The sequence below is a fragment of the Primulina eburnea genome, chromosome 10 (assembly GCF_022965805.1).
Source record: "Primulina eburnea isolate SZY01 chromosome 10, ASM2296580v1, whole genome shotgun sequence".
Classification (NCBI taxonomy): Eukaryota; Viridiplantae; Streptophyta; class Magnoliopsida; order Lamiales; family Gesneriaceae; genus Primulina; species Primulina eburnea.
In genome coordinates this window covers 3,274,868-3,295,459 of record NC_133110.1, presented here as the reverse complement: position 1 = coordinate 3,295,459, position 20,592 = coordinate 3,274,868, and the positions used below count along the sequence as shown (strand labels likewise).

Sequence of the window (20,592 nt, the reverse complement as noted above, 5' to 3'; positions counted from 1 at the left end):
AAGCAAAGCGTGTCATTCCACGTGATTTCATCCAATAGTTTCTTTCCACGTTGCACTCTGCCGCTGCTTTCATATTCGTGGCTAAACCAATTGACATATGCCACGTGTGATAGTTGTTTGCTATGGCCCATTTTCATTGGATCTATTGTAGACCTAACGGCCCAATGATCTAAAGTTATGACCCAATATGGTTGTGATTTTTGAGCAAGGCTTGAAGTTTTATGAAGCCCGACCCATAAGTTTGAAATTAGTTCTTTCGGGTTCGTTAACCATTAGGTTCCCAGGTGATATTTATTATGAGGATATAGTTGTATAAATTTTTTTATTATTATTTGTTAGATAATGTGATAACATTTAAGTGCGTACTAGTGAACTCGTGAACTAATACAATAGTCTGTGAATCACGTTAGTCAGATATAACATATTAAGATGCTCGTTGAGGAAGTGTTAGTAGAAGAACGATTGTTACATGCTCCACCAACTATGTCGTATAATTTTGCTTTCACCTAAATATTCCCAATGTATTATGCATTGAGATTTTATTTTTATTTTATATATTTATTTAAGGATAAACACTTTACTGACGTAATGCTTCTCTATTTGTTGGCGAACGCCTGTTTTCATTTTTTTTTTTAAAATAATGATACAGATGAATAATCAAATGCCGTTCTCCGAAATTCAGCCCGAGTACTTGAACAATGAGATTTTAGGTGCGTTTATTCAATACACATCTTGTGACATTTTTTGTACTGTAGTACTATATTTATGACATTGCATGATTTGCAGTTACAGAGCATATTTATATATTCCAAAATTAATTCAATTTTGTAATAGGTTTTCTTATGAAAAGATCTCACCGATTAGTGTTCATGACTTATCAGCTCCAATTATATTTACAAAAGAAATTAATATTTTCACATGAAAAATTTTCATAGGTGGAGTGAAAAAGAAGACATGTCTCACAAGATTGACTCTTTAGACTGTCTCATATGGTTTTTGTTATTTTCATGACACATAACTACGTTATTCGTGTATATGATAACTTTCAATACAATGTATGGTTATTATATTTGTATTTGAATTTTGTTTTGTTTTATTTTATTTTTGATAAATTAAAATTAGGGTACTATGAAAGTGTTAGTAGATATATATATATATATATATATATATATATATATATATATATATATATATAAATAAACAAAATAAAAAAGTAACAAAGCTTTATAAAGGTTGAAATGGTCTCACTTTTTGTGCAATTTCATGTGCTATCTCTTCTAGTGAATTTCAATGGCCACTCGTGACCTTTCTGCAAAAAGGGTCCCCGTTATATTCCTTCACCCCACATGCACACATAATAATATTTGAAAGTAGGAAAACTGAAGTCTTGGCTATGTGAAATTAAATTCGGGTTCCAGACAAACATTTAGGTACCCGAGAATCTTTTTCCAGGTCCAGTAAGTTTTATTGCATTACCTAACATTATTCTGCCATAATTCCAAGGATTGTGAAAAGTTTGAGAAACATTAAAATTCGGAAGTCAAAGATCCGTGACTTTTTAATAATTCTTGTCACCGAGGATGATGTAGTAAATAGTACAAGATAAATATTACTATGTACACTTGTATGGTTATTGGGTTTCCAAAAAAGAAAAAGTGGAGTTTCTATGAATTCATAAATGTTTAACTATCTATATTATATCGCAGGAAAAAGTTACGCTGAGAGTTGACTTGTTTCGACTTTTAGTTTATAATAATAATTATAATAGTTCAAATTAACATGCGACATAGTACATAAGGTTACATAATATTTTTGTAATTTTTTCATATTATGTCATAATTCATAAATTTGATTGTTTTATATAAACGATCTTGTATTATACTAACTGCATGTCAGCATGTGACATGCATGCGCATGTGAACATTGTATATCTACTCTCCTTTTACACACACAGATGTATATGTGTGTATGTATATATAACGATACGAAACATCGAACGCGGGATGAAATAACGATACGAAGTATTATCCTTTATACTAGATGGCTTCTGATTGTATATGTGCACAATAAGAGATGATTATTATAACGTGTTTAATGTTTTATTTGTGAGTGTTGTAATTAATACATTAACAAAAGCACGTGATTTTATATGTTGAAAGAATAATATATATTTATATAAGTGAATCCTATGAAAGTACGTAGTTAACAGAGGAAGAGGGATCCTATTTTTTTTATTGTTATTTTTCTTTTCTAAATATATATGTATATATACGTACATATCTATACTTCTATACTATTATATTAAGGCCGAGTACCTTATAAAAACTGTCAAGGACGACACCGTCTTTGTCTTCCAGTTTTACCCTTATATACTACTAATATTACACTTTTGTTTTTTATTTTTTTTTTAATTTCAACACACTCTTTTATTTTTATTTTTTTTATTTCAATCATTCAAATATCAATTTAATCTCTCCATAATTTGTCAATTTTCACTTTAGTTCATCGACAATGATAAAAAAAATTGTACACATACAACGCGTGTGCAGAGTAACTAGTATATTAAAAAATATGACGACAAAAAATATAGAAACCCTCACGTATAAGAGACATAAATTCATCTGGTTCGAGAAAGATGCATGCATTTCATAGAATGTAATTGTTACGAAATTATTTTATAGTACAAACGAACGGACTGTAAGAAAATAAAATTACCAATAAAGATTTTTCAAGAGAGCTGATGATTGCCGCCGAAGTGGTTCAGCACCATGGCCGAACTCATTGAAGCCAAATTCGCCAGCTCCTGCGGGAAAAACATAGGGTCGCCTCCGCCGCTGTCATCACCACCGCCCATACCAAGAAAGTCCCTTGTTAAACCGTTCTGATCCATTCCACGCAACCCGGAATCCAAATTCAACAACGCACTCGTAGAAGAGCTGAAGTTCATTATTTTGTTCACGGAAGCTTCTTTCATGTTGGGATTGACGCTAATCTGATCCGGGTTCTTTCCAAAAACCTGGTGCAATTCGCTTCTGCTCTGCGTAAAAGGATTGCTGAAAGATAGAGTATTTGCAGAGGGAGAAGCAGAAGATGAAGATGAAGATTTCATCAAACCGACAGCAGTACTGTTACCGAAGAGAGCTGGATTGCTTTTAGTTGAACCCATTTGAGCTGCTTTCTGTAGCAGTGCAGTGGCAGACATGGGAATTGAATTGGAAGATTTTGATGAATTGTGGGTTTGATTTTGATCAGAGTTGTAAAGGGATGCTAAAGAATCAGCCCTTGGTGTATTTGCGCAGCTCCCTATGTTCATCATCGTCTCCTCTTTTAGCTGGTTTTGTGGCGGCGGCAATGGAGATAAGGAGAGATTCGCGTAGTTTGAACCGAAATTGGACATCATTTGCATCATTTGATCAGGAAATGTAGATGAATTATTCGAAGGAATGTAAAGATTTGAACCGTGATCAACGGGATTGTTGATCAGTTGAGAATTTGCTTGAATATCTAACCACGGTGATAATCTTGGCTTCTGTTGATGATGATCCAGAAGTGAGTTTCCAGCTGAAATATTACTCAGAAAACTTGGATTAAGATGAGATCCAGAATTCGAAAATCTTTGAGCCAAATTGTTGAGCTGTGAATTCATCATATTTGAATTCGAATCGTTACTGAAGTTCAGATTTGGTGCAGATGTTGTAATTCTTGAATTATCCTCAGCTAAAGCATCACAGAAAGCTCTGTGTGTGATGAAACTATCTCTCCTGAAACATTTTTATCGACAGAAAAAAAAAATTTTAAAAAAACTGCCATATAACAACACAGCGCAAACCATCGTCCAAAGTTGGATATTCAACTCGTGTGACATAATTATAACGAATACTCAGCTATTAGAGAAAAACCCATTTCAAGTTTTTTTACAAAACTTCTCGAAAAGTAAGTTACATATCACAGTATAACACTAGAACATGAATCTTGTGAACCAAGTGGTGCAAATATATATAGAATAATGTGGCAACTAGTGATTTCCCATAGCTGAGAAGTTCCAGTCTGTAAAATTTAGTTTTATTTTTTTGTCTGATATATATAGTTGAAACGCATCTTAATTAGAACGTAAAAATGGGAGCAGATAATAGCAGAAGTATATATTACCTAATCATTTGGGTGCAATAAATTGAAAGAAAACCAAGGAGGGACATTAATTAATTAGACCTTTGCCGAAACATAAGAGGCATGCATTAAATTCTCGCAATCTGGAGTTCAATTAAATACCTGGAAAACAGTGTGCCACAGTCACACTTGTACTCTCTAGTCCCACAGGTTTTCGAGTGAGCTTTCCAATCAGATTGGACTGCATATTTCTTTGAACATTTCTCGCATTTCCACTTCTTCTCACCATGTTTCCTGCTAAAATGTTTCTTGACTCCAGTCAAATCTCCGAGTGCCCGAGCCGGGTCGTGGTGCACGCAGGTTTTTTCTGGGCAAATGTATACTTTCTTCTTGATTTGATCTTTGTTTGCTCTTTGTTTCAGCTTCCATGGGAGATTGTGTCCTCTTCTGTGGAGCTGAAGGTTTTGGTCTCTCTGGAAACCTTTGTTGCAGATTTCGCATATGAATCTGTTCTTAGTCATGAGTGTGTTTGGTGAAAGAGCGATGACTTCTGCATCTGGATCTGTTGATTAAGCAAAACCAGAGAAACTTTAGAAACAACAAAAAGATTCACATTGTAAAATTCATTGCAGGGAATTGAATTATACTGAAAATTATATAGACACAAGATCTCACCAGGTGTTCCTGGTAAGTTTCTTCTCTTCTTGTTTGAGCTGGGTGTAGGGTTAGGGTTTTGTTCTAATTCTTGAGGGAAAATTTTGGTTGAAGAAATGGGTACAGAAAACACATCACCAGACATCATTTGGGGAAGATTATATGGAGCTTTTGGCTTCTATGTACGAAGAAAATTTGCAAAAAAAAAACCACTGAACTTTTGGGAAGAACTATAAAACAAAAGAAACAAAGAATTTCCACAAATACAAACAGATAAATCTTGTTGTTTATATATATAATATATTATTCCAATCTTGAGCTATCATATTGTTTCCAAAAGAACAAGAAACAAAGAACCCAAAAACAACTTTGGATCCTTACGAACAACAAAAATTCAAGACAAACAACCTTAACTAAAGGTGGGATTCACTGTTACATAGCTATAGTGAAGGGGTTTGTTTGAATTCAGACAACAGAAACAAATTTTAAAAAAAATGGGAACTAAAGAGAATATTTCGTTTCTCTCAGTATCGGATATTTTCTTCTCTCTTTCATCTTCAATGGAAGATTTTATCCCTTTATTATCTCTAAAATTTTCAAAGTTGGTCAGCCATTGATTTAGCTTGCATGGGGCCACTCCCCCTCTCTCTCTAGTTTTCTTAGTTCCTCTCTCTACAATATACTTATTTGTACGTATGCATTGGCTGTATGCTGCTTGTATCTAGTTAAGAAAAGGGTCCCCTCTAGTTTGTTTAATTTTTGAAATATTTTTAAAAATCAATATCGAATATTTTAATGAAATAAGAAATATATATCATATCGGTTCCCCTTATCATTATACTAACATATATTTATGGGACATAAAAGGGCTTGGAGTATAATTAAAACAAATAAAGATTTAAATGCTATTTATTTTAAAACGCGTTGTATTCTAATATTTAATCGTTCAATGTTTGTCACAAGAGTAAGTCTCACTGATTTTTGTTCGTGAGACGGATCAACTATGTTCATATTTACGATAAAAATTAATACATTTGGCATACAAAAATACTTTTTCATGAGTAACTAAAATAAAATATTTATATCACAAAATTGATCTAGTGAGATCGTCTCATATAAGTTTTTGTGATATCATACATTATTAAAAAAAACAGCATGGTGTATTCTCTTATTTGTCCATTTTCTTAATTATATGCCAAATTAAGTGCATTATATTTATTGGACATTTCAGTTAATGTTTTCCACTCAACTGAACACATTAATTATCCAACTTACATGCAAGATACATATATATATAAATATATATATATATATATATATATATATATATATATATATATATATATATATTTGTATTGTATTGTTTAATTTGGTTTTAGTCTATAACCACGTAAAATTTTGAGAGGAATATGAATATAGAAATGGAATATAAATAAGGGCCGGCTTGCCATCTAACATTCTAACGTTTAATAAATTTTTGGTTTTAATATTTGATGCATTGAATATTTTTAAGCCTAGATGAACTATCATTTGATAAAAATATATATGCCCGCGAGTTTCCCTCAAAGTATCCAACTTGGTGAAGTAAGAAAGTTTGTCGCATCATTTTTTTAGACAAGTTTGTCATACAGGGTTTACACAGTATTATAGTTTATCTGACTAGTGTGATTTACAAGATATTGTATTAGTCTAAGAGTATACCCAATATATACCAAAAAAAATAACGACTAAGTATTATCGCTTCATAAAAAAAAATAAAGAAGATTAATGATTATTATTTTATTTGATTGTAAACGATTAAAAATTAGAGTATCAAGAATACGAAAAGTTGTGATAAAAGGTCAAATAGTTTCTTGTTCAACACTTTCACTTTTGGCTGTGTGTGTTTGCTGATCATATAATATTAATACTTTTAAATTTTCCCTGGTTTTGATATCACATATGTGTGTGTGAACAAGACGAGTAAAAAGTGAAATGACCTTTACTGCTGGTACCATCAGAAATCAAATGATAACAACATAATTAGAACTTTGCAGTACTAAATCTTGAAATCTCCCTGTTTTTTATTGAGTTTGGAGCTAAGGTCTAGCTAAACAAATATTTTAAAATTATTAATTAAGTATACATGTATACGAGATTAATTTTTGATTTAAAATGTTTATATCAATTTGATAACAAATATATATAGTTTTCAAAATTAATTTTAAATGTTTATATCAATTTGATTAATGATATTAGATGGTTTTGTATAATATGAGACTATGAGTGATAAAAAACTAAAAAAATATTATATATTAAATCAATATACGATATATTATCCAATATATCAAACACTACAAATAAATCTTGTAACGCAATGGGTGTTTATGTAATAAGAAATAATAATTACATCAAGAAAAAATTCAAAAATACTTGAAGAATTTTCTCGTTCTCGAAAAAATGAATGAAAATTTCGATTCTTATAGTTATAGTAATACACTTATTCCTTCTATAGTTATTAATAAATGATTTTCTATGCTTTCTTCAAAATAAAAAATTTAAAAAATAAATAAATGATTTTCTATAAATATAGAGTTTCACGAACTGACAAACTCACAATTATTATTTTGTATATGTACTATATCTCGGGCAAATATTTTACAAAATAAAATACATGAATGATTTTGCCATTCCCGATGAATGTTTCATCCTCCCGTGACGCGAGCCCACCCCTACTTTACAGCATTGCGTTGGCCGAATAGGAGGCTATGGAATATGTAAATAATATTTATTTATTTTTTATTATCGTAAAATCCTCAAAATTTATAATAACCATTTTTAAATGATAAAAACTTGTGTGAGACGGTCTCACGGGTCGTATTTGTGAGACGGATCTCTTATTTGGGTCACCCATAAAAAAATATTACTTTTTATGCTAAGAGTATTACTTTTATTTTGAATATGGGTAGGATTGATCTGTCTCACAGATTATGATCCGTGAGACGGTCTTACATGAGACCCACTCTTTTTAAATTAAGAATTGAATAGCAATCTGACTAGGTACCCTGTAGATTTCTTACTTTATCCAATCAGAACTTTCAGACAGTCGACCTCTCATTTAATTTAATTTTTATTTGATAAACTTATAATAATTAATTTTATTGCCATGATATGTTTTTTATAAACTAAAAAAATTTGTTCTCCAAATTACAAAACATTCTTTTTTAAACAAAAATTCATCAAATTCATTTTAGGAAATGATATCCTAATAAAAAAAATTTATTTTGAATTTTAATATTAAATAATCATATATTTCATAACATAAAAAAAATTGCATATAAGCGGGAATAAATATTATGTATCCAAATAATTGTGCACTATATTTTCATTTCATTTCCTGTGGAATGAAATAGTATTCTATTTTAATTGCTTTTGGAATAATGCATTTGGATGTTTCTACAAAAGAATTATTCTTTCTTGCTCTTCTCTCACGTATATAATTATGCCGAACCAATTTATTACTAATAAATTATAATATTATTACTAATAAATTATAATGAACGATATATAAAAATATGTGTGTGTGTGTAGCTAGCTATAGACGACGACATGGCCACTCACAGACGAAATAAGGATATAAATAGGAGGGGAGGCAAATTCACTAATAAATTTTTTTAAGTAGAAATAAAAAAATAAAAATTCAAAGAAAAACTTATTGATATGTATATTTTCTCGAACTTTAGAAAACAATAAAATTATTTGATTTTCTATCGCATATGTTTTTTTTCAGTGAATTAAAAAAATAACGCATTTGTTCAATAAGTTTTTTTTTTTAAAATTTCTGATTAATAATTTCGTGTAACTCAAATTTTTTAAAATGTAGAACAACTCAAGTATAATGTTTCGATTGTTTTACTTCAACTGAGACAATTACCACACTCCAACAATTATACTCATTGCAAACGGCCATGAAAATCAAATACCTGGCATTGGCTTTGATACCTCATATCAATGGTAAAATTGAGAGTTTGCCGTTTGACCATGTATTATAATTTGTAGTAACGGTGCAACAGGTCAAGTACATGTTTCGCTTGTTATCCAACAAATACAATTATGGTACTATTTGAATTAACACAAGAAGGGATTATATTATGCAATTTAAGAATTTTTTTTTAAATGGGAGCAAAAAATAGTAAATAATGTAAAATTAACACAATATTCATATTTTTTAAAAAAATTAAATTCCTAATTTATGAAAATTTACTAGCATGACATAGGTGCATGATCGTAGGCCAATTATTATAATTATATTAGAAGTTGAATATGAAAAAGGTATTTTACTTTTCGAAGAAGAAGAACCATGCATGCACACGTAGGGACACATGATGGGTGACCTAAATTGGGGTGTTGTCCCTCAAAAAAAAAATTGGTGTTTTGTCCAAACAAATACGACAACGTGTTGCATAGATTCCTTCCCTCTGCGTTTCCCGATGCGATTATACAACTTACAACCCTTTTTATTGATCTCGAGAATGCTATTTGAAAATCGTTGGTCATAAAAAAGCGTTTTTAGGGTTTGATTTTCAATGTCCCTAGACCCTAGGTAGAATTTGTAAACCCCTACAACATTAACAAAGGATTGGATTTCATTCTCTAGATTATGGATATCATGTTATTTAACTTTAGAGTAAGTATTACGTGAAACGAGTTGATCTGATTTATATTTTAAAAAAAAGTTGACATAAAAACAAAAAAAAAATTAATGGACAGATTTAGTTGAAAATTTGTCTTACAAAATTGCATCGTAGGATGGTCTCAAAGGAGTTTGTGTTAATTTTATTATATGTTTACTCATTATTCTATTTATTTGACTTGAGATAAGATTTGTATCATAAAAAAGAATAATCGCTCTATTATTGAATGTTCGATTAAAAAAAAAATAAATTTTGTAGACCGACAATTTGGGCATTCATCCATCGTATTGTGTTATTAAATAAACAATAAATATGACAATAATTGTGGCTTACTATGCTTTAAAAGGGATGTCGAATGAAATTCAAAAATAAATTTAATTTTTTTTATTATATAGATTTAGGCTCTATCCATTCAATTATTCGACAATATAGCATACTCGAACATCAATACCCAATCAATCAATATCAGAAATTTCAAAGTAATGTGATGAGTCATATTTCACCTTACACCAAAATCTTCAATTTAGGATGATATCTAATATTCGATATACAATTATAAGAATTCTCTCATCCAACTAAAATAATAATAATTAAAGTAATAGTTTGTTCAAAGGTCGAGAGAATTCAGGTTTATACATTCGAAAGGGAAAATTACAATTTCTGTCAGGTTTTTGTCCTCTTTGTGATTTTAGTTATTTATATTAATCAAATTTCAATCTTTGTCACGTATTTCTTTAGAAATTTTAGTTTGTTTTCTGTGACCGTGCTCATATGACACTACTGCATAATAAGTCTCATGAAGTGAAATAGACTCGTACCAAATAACGAATGATTAAAATTAAAATTTGACGATGCAACAACAATTACTATAATCGCAAAAGAGACACATATATCGGACAAAAATTATAATTTTTCCTACTCCAATTTAATTTAATTTAAACCATGGTCGATATTTTTTAAGATAACTCTACGTTCCATCTCGCGAGTCAATATATGTCAAATAGATGTATGCAAGTCGACTTAAATCGTTCACATTTACACAGTATTAAGTCAATAAATTGGCTCATTTCGAATTTAATAAATTAAAAATGAAGAATATTTTTCCAAGTTGCAGCACAAGTGGACTTTGGAAACGGCGAAAGAGATGGAGACATTTCAATTAATTAATTCAACATAAACGGAAATATATATATATATATATATATATATATATATATATATATAATATACTCTTGATCAAGCGAATTAATCAAAATTTTGGTCTTTTTTTTTTTTTTTTGCAATTTTATAAATAAAAAAAATAAAAAAAAAACACTAAAAACACAAACTACACGTTTCCCCGTACCAAACAATTCTTTCTTATTGGGACTAGCCACACATGCCGATGTCTATTTATCGAAAAAAAAAACAAAGAAAGAACAAAAGGAGTATCCAATGCTAAATAATGTATATATATATTCGACCACAATTCAATCATGAACATCTCTAAATTTTTAAAAACTTACTATTCCATTAAATTTCTTTGGGTTATACGGCCATATTATATATATTAGTTTTGTTCTCGATAATTAACATATAGATACACACATAATACATACATATCTATCTATCATTTTCCTATTAAAATGAAGACAAATGCTTGTGTGAGACGGTCTCACAGGTCGTATTTGTGATACAGATCTCTTATTTGGGTCATCCATGAAAAAGTATTATTTTTTATGCTAAGGGTGTGTTTGGTTGAGTGGATTAAATAAGGATAGATTAATTGTCAAATATTTATCGTTAAAATTTTAAGATGTTTTAATAATCATTTTGACCCGGTTTAAGATCTAATTTTATTTATCAAATAGTTATCCATAAAATTGGATCTTAAATCGGGGCAAAATGATTATTAAAACAACTTAAAATTTTAACGATAAATATTTGACTATTAATCTATCCTTATTTAATCCACTCAACCAAACGCATCCTTAAGAGTACTAATTTTTATTGTGAATATGAGTAGGGTTGACATGTCTCATGGATTAGGATCCGTGAGACAGTCTCACATGAGACTCACTCTAAAATGAATTTCAAACCGTGTTTAGGTTGAATTTGAATTAAAATATTTGATTTCAAATTCACATATCAAATCAATCGTATTGGAGTAGGTCTCATGTGAGACCGTCTCACGGATCCTAATCTGTGAGACGGGTCAACCCTATCCATATTCATAATAAAAAGTAATACTCTTAGCGTAAAAAGTAATATTTTTCATGATGACCCAACTAAGAGATACGTCTCACAAATACGATATGTGACATCATCTCACATAAATTTTTGTCTTCATTTAGTTCAAAGTTAGAATGAAAGATTTGAAACTTATTGTGTTGGCTAATTACATTTTTATACTTTAATTTCAAATTAATTAATGAACATAGTCATTCATGGATTTTAAATGATTTGATTTGAAATGTTAACTCAAATCCAAATCCATCAATCCAAACGTAAGAATTAGATATTAATCGAGTTTTTCCTCATTGCATTGCTAGAAAATGAGACTTTTCTACTATGAAACTTTAAAATGATTTGATTTGAAATTTTAACGCCCATCTTACGTTGGTCTACGATCAAATTTAGACAAGGAGACTGTGGGTGACAGTCGTCAAATAATGGAAAATTTTATGTATTGCTCAACTTGGAAAGGAGTCTGAAAAGTAAATTATAAAAAAATATCCAGTAATCATATCATAGAAGGTGGGGGCTCATTATTTAGAGTATGTCTCAGACACGGTCTCACAAATCTTTATCTGTGAGACAGATCAATCTTATCGATATTCAAAATAAAAAGTAATATTCTTAGCATAAAAAATTATGATTTTTCATGGATGACCCAAATAAGAGATCAGTCTCATCAAATACGACCCGTGAGATCGTCTCCCACAAGAATGCAAATAATAATATTGAAATTATCAAACTAATATATATTATGAAATAACATGGGCATGACTTGGCCTGGAGCTGTCGGTATTGTAGTATTAATGTTAGGTGAACAATATCATTCCTGCTAGCAAGACATTATAAATTCCTCCGCAAACATCTCTGATCTAAAAATGGTTTAATTATTATTTGATTTGACATTTGATTATTAAATTATGAAAAATAGTCTCATTTCAGTTTTAATTTGTTATTTTTTCCCCATTTTATTTTAGTACCTCCAAGTCTTTGGTTACCTTTCTTTTACAAAACCTCATATAATAGACGATGCAGCTCAATCGACAACTTGTGTTAAAATGGATTAAAATCATGATTAAAAAATCATTTATAAAATATTTTAAAATTCATAAGAAAACAATTTTTTAAAAAATAACAGAGAGGAAACGACAGGCAGTCAAACGGGCACTCAGTGGAAAATGAACCAAATACTAACATATCGCCAAGAAAGGGAAATAGTTGATTATAAAGGTATGTTTTATCTTTCAAAAGAATGATGAAATTTAATTTCTTGAATTTCGAAGAGACTCGGAACCTGGACCAATGTGCCAAACTCGACTAGTTATTTTAAGCTATAGGATTGTTTTATGCTTCATGCCAACTGGTAAAGTCCCCATGTAGTTGAGATGGAGTACATAAATCCCAATCTTTTAGTTGCATTCTCAGGATTCTTTCCATGCTCATCTTACTGTTCTTCCTATGAAACATCCAACTCCATAACTAGTGAGATGCTACGAGATAAATCCGTCATCATCAACCAAAACACGTGAGATACATGCTTGATACCATTGGATTTACCCTACCCAGAACGCTTGTGACATCGATGACTCGTCCTTAGATTTTCGTTGTTCTTGCCTTTTGACCCTCCAAGAAATGATTGCAGAAAGAATCAGGGCGTATTCAAGAGGACCGGACACAGCGCCAAATTGAGAAATTTTTCATCTTCAAGAGGAGCACGCCCTTTTTCCTTCGTCCCTGATCATCCCATGGTAGAACCAGAAGCCATTTACTGGACACTTAATCACAGGAAACAAATTAAAATCTGCGGTTACTTTTTCTTAAAAACCTGAGATTTACCACCTCACAAACTCCATTGAGTCATCCCCAACCGCTTTGGTTGGCCGGATAGAAACAAGATATATATTACGCACGAGAAAGGAAACAAGAAATCCCAAGAGTATTTGTTTTTTACTCCCTGGACATAATTTCAATCTTCGTTGAAATTCACATACTACGGAAACAAAATTAGAACATATATTAGAAATACCAAAACCCAATACTTGAACATTCATCAGAAATACCATACTAAAGCTTAGTGCTTGAGTATCAACATTTCTTATATAACATGAAAAAATGATAATATTAATTCATAAATACTGGAGCGGCAAATTTAAGGCTCTAAGTCACGTTTGAACTTTTTAACAAATTGATGTTTCGATCTCTATGTTTTCAAATAAATATTGTCTTTGAATTAAATTTGCTTTAATCCCATTTCATTTATCTTATATAAACATCAACAATAGATGAAACACGAGCTAGAATAAATTTAAAGGGAACTTAGAAGCACAAACTGCTCCAAAACCTGAAAAAATGAAGGTTCTATCTCAAGATTCATGAGATGCTGCGTTTTCTCGTTCGAGATGCTCACTAGCTTCCTTTAAGGACAACAGCTCTTGCAACAATTGTTGCCAGTTTAGCTTCATTGTTCGTACGAATATTGGCTGGGACCTTTTCTTGGTATCCCGGAGCACTTGTTTTTTTCTTCAAGCCATCACATTGGCTGCAAGAGAAATTCAGTCAGCAAGGAAGAGATGCAAACTTTAATCACTCTTCCTAAACATCGCTCAAGAAATGTAGGAATAACTGGGACTAAAAATTCTAGCATAGCACAGCAGAAATAGGAAATTTTACAGTCAATCCAAATTAGTTCTAAACTCAATTTGAGAACAATACAAATCGGAAGTTCATGTAATCAACACTGCTTAGGCTTGAGAAGAAAAAGAGATGTGACAGCATGTAACCGAATCAAACAAATTTGAGGTTCAATTGACCTACTCCAACTGGTTATGACTGGATTTGACTTTCAGGATATAATAAGGATATTCATCCAATTACGCATTCACAATACACAAAAATAAGAACACGAAAGAAGATAGTTCGAGATATCTCTTACATCTTTACATCCTCCATCTTCTTCTTGATCTTGTCGTGTTCAGCATCCACATTTATGCTCCCTCGCAACTTGAGGTAAACTGAAAGAATTTCGTTGACCACGTCGACTTTACAACCCACTGGCTTATCATCAATCTCACTCAAAACCTAAGAACCATTTTAAAATTCAGAGGAAACTGTTTGTAAGGGTACAACAGGAAAAATTCTGAATGTGCATAATGAAAAAATCAAATGAAGTCGACATAGAAAAACCATGTTACATACATTCAGAGACGATAATGTGGCAAGAGTAACAATCTCCAGTTCATGGTTCTTGATGGTTTCATATGTATCGTTTGTTCGACATTGAATAAAAGCTGCTCGCCTGGAAAACAGCAGCACTTTTCATAATAGTCACAGCAGGAACTAGCCATATTTACTCGAACAAGTATTTAGAACTCTAAAGAATGCTTCATAAATCAGTCATTGATCACATATTTTAATTTAGTAATAACTGACTTCAATAACTTTAAACAACCAACTGAAAAAATAAAGGAGACAAAAAATAAGAATGGAAGCGATACTTCAAATGACAGCAATAATCCATCTTATTCATAATTCTACCAGCAAACTGGCCACAAAAACAAACAATACCCACTGAAAAAAAAATATGACCATGTTTCATTTGGTTTCTGTTATCTTTTCCTTGGTCCGATAAGCATTAATAGTAATTGCCTGTTCTCTTCACATGATAGCGGTGGATAATTTTTTTCTTTACCTTTCGTGTCTCTCATTTGGCGGCAACTGTGACCGAAGGGCCCTCAGTGATTTTACTAGAGAATCGACCATATCCATCTCCAACTCAACATCTTCATTGGTCGAACACTACAGACAGAAAGAATGGATTTGAAGGAGACTGATTATGCGAAGCGAAACAATCATCTGGCCTTAAAACCAAAATCATTTCAACATGCAACGAGAAATCCAGTATGAGGACCTTAAAACACTGTTAGTGTCCTTACAGTGTAAGAAACAGGAATAACTGCAGAATAGAAACAGTAAATCAACAGCATAAGACTACCATCAAAGTTCTCGCAACAAATAAGCAGATAGAGCTAATGTAACTAAGCACTGCCCTTGGGTTGAAATATAAAAGAACGCAGTAAGTAACTCACGAGTCACTGGTTGCTAGCTATACATTAAAAATTTGTATAGATTTACCTACACGAGTGATGGATATTCACATATCATAATTGATTCTTTCCTCGTAAAATCTTTCTTAGAAGGAAGGCGCTGCCACAGTTCTTCAGTGACGAAGGGCATGAAAGGATGAAGTAACCGTAAACCATAATCCAAACACAGCCACAAAGTATCTTGTGCAAATCTTCTTGCAGACTCATATGCCGGATCATTATCAGTAAAATATGGCTTAATTACTTCAATAAAAACATCACACAATTGAAATTGCCACCATGAATATACAGCTGATGCAGCATCAGAAAATTCATAGGAATCTAGATACACAACATTTTTTTATATAGCTTTGTTCAGCACAGAGAGTATCCACTTGCAGCTGAAAGGCATGGCAGCAGGAACAATCTTTGCTGGAGGAATGTAATCATCTCCAAGTTTACTCATGGCAAACCTTGTCGCATTCCAGAGCTTGTTACACCATTGCCGGTATCCAACAACCCTTTGAATGTCCAGATTTATTTTGTCTGACTGAAAGAGAACAATACAAAACTAACCTCTGAAGCCAAGAAGAAAATTGCAGAAATTTCTGGAAATAAAACAGAATAAATATTAACCTGAGCTGTGTATGATACCAGGGCAAATCGCAGAGCGTCTGCACCACATTCAGGAATACCATTAGGAAAGTCCTTCACTTGCCCTTCTTTAGCAGTTTTCAATTCACTAGGATCCAAATTACCCTCCTCCAGTCTTTTGTGAAGATCTTTCAAGGATACCCCATTAATCACTTCTAGAGGATCAATGACATTTCCTAACGACTTTGACATTTTGCGTCCATGTGCATCCCTGATCATACGATGCAAGTAAACCTGCCCATAGTTAAGAATGAGTCTTCATTGACAAGTTCCATTTCTAAAGTAAAGAAAAGTAATGTAATCTGTAAATCCTAATTGCTACACGCTCCATTAGCTGCATTAGGTCAAACCGTCAAAAGGAGGCCAGTGAAATGAAGCCAGTTTCAGGAGGAACTATTCTATATCTTACAAAAACATTCTTTAACCTCTTTTAAGACGCAACCATGGCTTGTGATATAAAAAGTCCATAAACAAGCATCATCTAGAGATGAGTTAGAGAGAGAGAGAGCCTTAAAGTCTAAGTTGACATCAACAATCAATAAGGAGGCAAGCAAAGCATCAGTAAGTAACAAAATTTTAAACTTGTAATGCCTTAAACATTTTGCAGGAAATGTATTGGAATGCTTGCTCACCTTTCCAAAGGGTACATCACCTCCAAGCTTCATTCCCAACATCACCATACGAGCAACCCAGAAAAAGAGGATGTCATGACCCGTTTCCAGGACAGATGTTGGATAGAATGCTTTTAGATCATCAGTATCATCTGGCGGTCTGGCCAACCCAACACAGATAATGGAAAAAGACCAGAAGAAAACCAAGTATCTAAAACATCTGGATCATGGAACAACTGGAAGTTCTTTCTGGTAAATATTTTGCTAGCCTCCTCATAAGCCTCTTCCTCATTCCTAACAACCACCCAATGGTCATTGTATGCACCAAGTTCCTTCAATTCGTCATCATCCAACATTGCATACCATGCCGGAACACGATGACCCCACCACAGTTGCCTTGAGATGCACCAATCACGAATATTTTCAAGCCATCTGCAATGTCCAGAAACCATTATTTGATACCAAATTCACAAAAATGATATATGACCTGATGACATCAGATTATCAAGGAACTCATCAGAATCCATCAATGTAAGTGTAATCACTAATCCCCATGTAGGTCAACCAACATAAGAAAAATAGCAAATAAAACTCCAAATCACATCGTGTAAAAACCTTGATAAATCTTATTTCTTCCAAATCACATTCAGTAAAAGCCTAAAACAAAAATATCAATTTACAGCTTACCTTTTCCATTCAGCCACATATTGTTTTGGGATGATCTCCATTTTTGGATTTGTTCCATCCATGACGGCATCAAGACCTTGTTGCGCCATGCTTTTGCAGTTGACATACCACTGGAGCTTTTTGAGGGGCTCCACCACATCATTGCTTCTCGAACAAATTCCAAGGCGCATCTCATTATTTTTATCACCTCTATAGAGTCCCTAAAAAAGAAGGAAAAAACTATAATTGATGGAATTTAATGTCAATAAAGTTTCCTTGAGTCCTATAACAAAAAACTGCACAAATTTCCTGGTACAAGAATTTAACCCTGCCTCTAGAAGTTGAATGAAACTAAATATGTATAATAGATGGTTTCTGAAGGCATATGTATGTATGTATGTATGTATGTATGTATGTATGTATGTATGTATGCGTTTTAATATGAATCAAAGGCATATTGAGATAGATTTGAAAATAGATTCTGGCACATAAATACATAATTCAGGCTTACTGCGTAAAAGGGCCTACTTTAATTTTTTCAATGCAGATAAACCATAAAGTACCTTTTCCTTTAATGCTTCTATCAGAGCCACACGAGCTTCAAATCGTGGCATCCCAACAAATTCTGGACCACCATTGCTGTTTATCTTTCCATCATCACTAAAAATGTTTATATACTCAAGATTATGACGCTTTCCAACCTCGAAATCATTAGGATCATGCGCCGGTGTTATCTGAAAAATAAATCATGCTTTATTACAGTGGTTGCTTCTTTTGGAAGAGTTGGAAAAATCAATTACACTCATTCAAGGCAGCAAAAATAATACTCACCTTAACAGCGCCAGTACCAAAATTCATATCTACAAGTACTGCATCGCAAACTATGGGCAGTTTCCTCCCATTGAAAGGATGGATGGCAAATTTTCCATGAACATGGCTATATCTTGTGTCATTTGATGTATAGCAATTGCAGTATCACCCAACATTGTTTCCACCCTTGTAGTTGCCACAACAATCTCGCCTAAGCCTCCTTCCAAAGGATAAGCAAATGAAGTCAGCACACCAAACTCCACAGGTTTTTGGTATCCAGGAACACGCAATGGCGTTCTCTCTTTGATTTCTATATATTCTACCTGATAATGTGAAGGAACTTCATGAATTTTAGAATTCACTTGTTCTTGTTCATAAGAAACAATGGTGAGTAAGAACCGTGGTATCTTACCTCAATATCAGATATTGCTGCCTCAATACACAATCCCAGTTCACTAGACGCATGACAAATTAAAGAAATTTGCAAAATGAAGTAGCGGAGCGCCGAGGGGATAATAAAACCTACTAGGAGAAAAACCAGGTTCCGATGGGACAGGGGTGGACGACGACGACGGCGCCGGCGAAGAAATGTAGTGTTTTGGCCACGGTTTTGTCTTGTTAACGTATATTTACACAAGCTCGCATTTGGTAAATTTTTCGCCTATTTGTTATTTATATTTATATTTATTATCAGTTTTAAAAATTATTTTTATTTATTTATTAAAATAAAAATATTTTGATCTTCCGTCAAAATAATATTTTATCATTTTTTTGGTATGCATATGAATAACGAATGATATTCCTCTCTTATTCACAGTATATTTTATTAATTTATCTTTTTATAGCATGAATGTTTTAAAATTTATATAAAATTAATAAAAAAATACGTGAAAAATATATATATGCATACAAATATGTAAAATAAATCTAAAATTCAAATTGTAAAATATGAAAAATATTTTTTAAAATAAATGCTTGTGATAAATTCTGTTTGAAATTTTACGAAGTTCATTTGAAATTGGTAAAAATTGATATATAAATAAAATTTAGTATTTTACAAATATACAAAAATATGTATAAAAATTGAAAGCAGTTGTAGAATAATGTACTCGTACCTATAATGTATCATTAATTTTCAAATTTCAAGTATTTATACTAGACAAAACTTGTGTGAGACGGTCTCACGGTCGTATTTGTGAGACGGATCTCTTATTTGGGTTATCCATGAAAAAATATTATTTTTTATGCTAAAAATATTATTTTTTATAGTAAATATGAGTAGGGTTGACCCGTCTCACAGATTAAGATCCGTGAGACGGTCTCACATGAGATCCACTCTTTATACAATATTTCTACAAAATCACGTATCTAATATATTTCATCATTTTTATTCAAAGAATGATTAAAAATCATAACAAAATAATCACAAATCTTAAAAAAAATTATAAGCACACAAAAAGTGCACAAAAAACCTAGAAATAATAATCCTCCTGGATTGGTTGGTCAAAGTGGTTTTTTTTCACGTTTCTTCTTGTCGGTATTATTTTAAAAAAATTTAAGCATTCATTTCATCAAATCGGATTTTTAAAATACAAGAAATCCAAGATAACATATTTTAATCTAACCAATGTAAATTAAAGGAGTTATTAAATGCTCTATGAACAAAAACGCAAAAACTTTTTATGAGACGGTTTCACGGATCGTATTTTGTGAGACAGATCTCTTATTTGGGTCATCCATGAGGTTGATCCGACTCACGGATAAAGATTCGTGAGACCGTCTCACAAAATACCTACTCGAACAAAAAATGTGGACACAACTTTCTAGTATATCGTGTTTTAGGCATTCAAAATTGGTACATTTTTCAAATTTTTATTTTTTTTTTTAAAGATGCCATTGTATTTTTAAAATTTTATATATTTCACATGTGAGATGATGAGCTTCGAGTCCTAAGATGCGTAAAGTGCTAATGGATTGGTCCCACGAATTTCCCAGCTCCACTGTATTCAACGTGGGCGTTAAATTTAAGCCAAAAATATCTATCTGATTCATTTATTTTAAATTTAACTGTACAAGGAATAATTTCGAAATATTTTTGATACCTTGTCTTGCAACAATTAT

At 31.9% G+C, this 20,592-nt stretch overlaps 1 protein-coding gene and 1 pseudogene across 1 annotated transcript; both read right to left on the bottom strand.

Annotated features, from left to right (window-relative positions):
* Positions 1-2,622: 2,622 nt before the first annotated feature.
* LOC140842551 (zinc finger protein JACKDAW-like) lies at positions 2,623-5,327 on the bottom strand. The gene is made up of 3 exons (XM_073210547.1): positions 4,783-5,327; positions 4,270-4,669; positions 2,623-3,761 (listed from the first exon to the last, which is right to left on the bottom strand). The coding sequence occupies exons 1-3, from the start codon at positions 4,907-4,909 to the stop codon at positions 2,729-2,731; spliced, it is 1,560 nt and encodes a 519-aa protein (XP_073066648.1). The 5' UTR covers positions 4,910-5,327; the 3' UTR covers positions 2,623-2,728.
* Positions 5,328-13,454: 8,127 nt separating this feature from the next.
* LOC140842550 (valine--tRNA ligase, mitochondrial 1-like) lies at positions 13,455-19,080 on the bottom strand (annotated as a pseudogene).
* Between the last annotated feature and the right edge of the window lie 1,512 nt (positions 19,081-20,592).

Excerpts from the sequence above, each read along its gene's own strand:
- LOC140842551 (XM_073210547.1), bottom strand. The coding sequence starts at position 4,909 with ATGATGTCTGGTGATGTGTTTTCTGTACCCATTTCTTCAACCAAAATT. Across the intron at positions 4,670-4,782 it reads AAACTTACCAGGAACACCTG|ATCCAGATGCAGAAGTCATC; the intron begins GTGAGATCTTGT and ends CTTAATCAACAG. Across the intron at positions 3,762-4,269 it reads TGTGGCACACTGTTTTCCAG|GAGAGATAGTTTCATCACAC; the intron begins GTATTTAATTGA and ends AAAATGTTTCAG.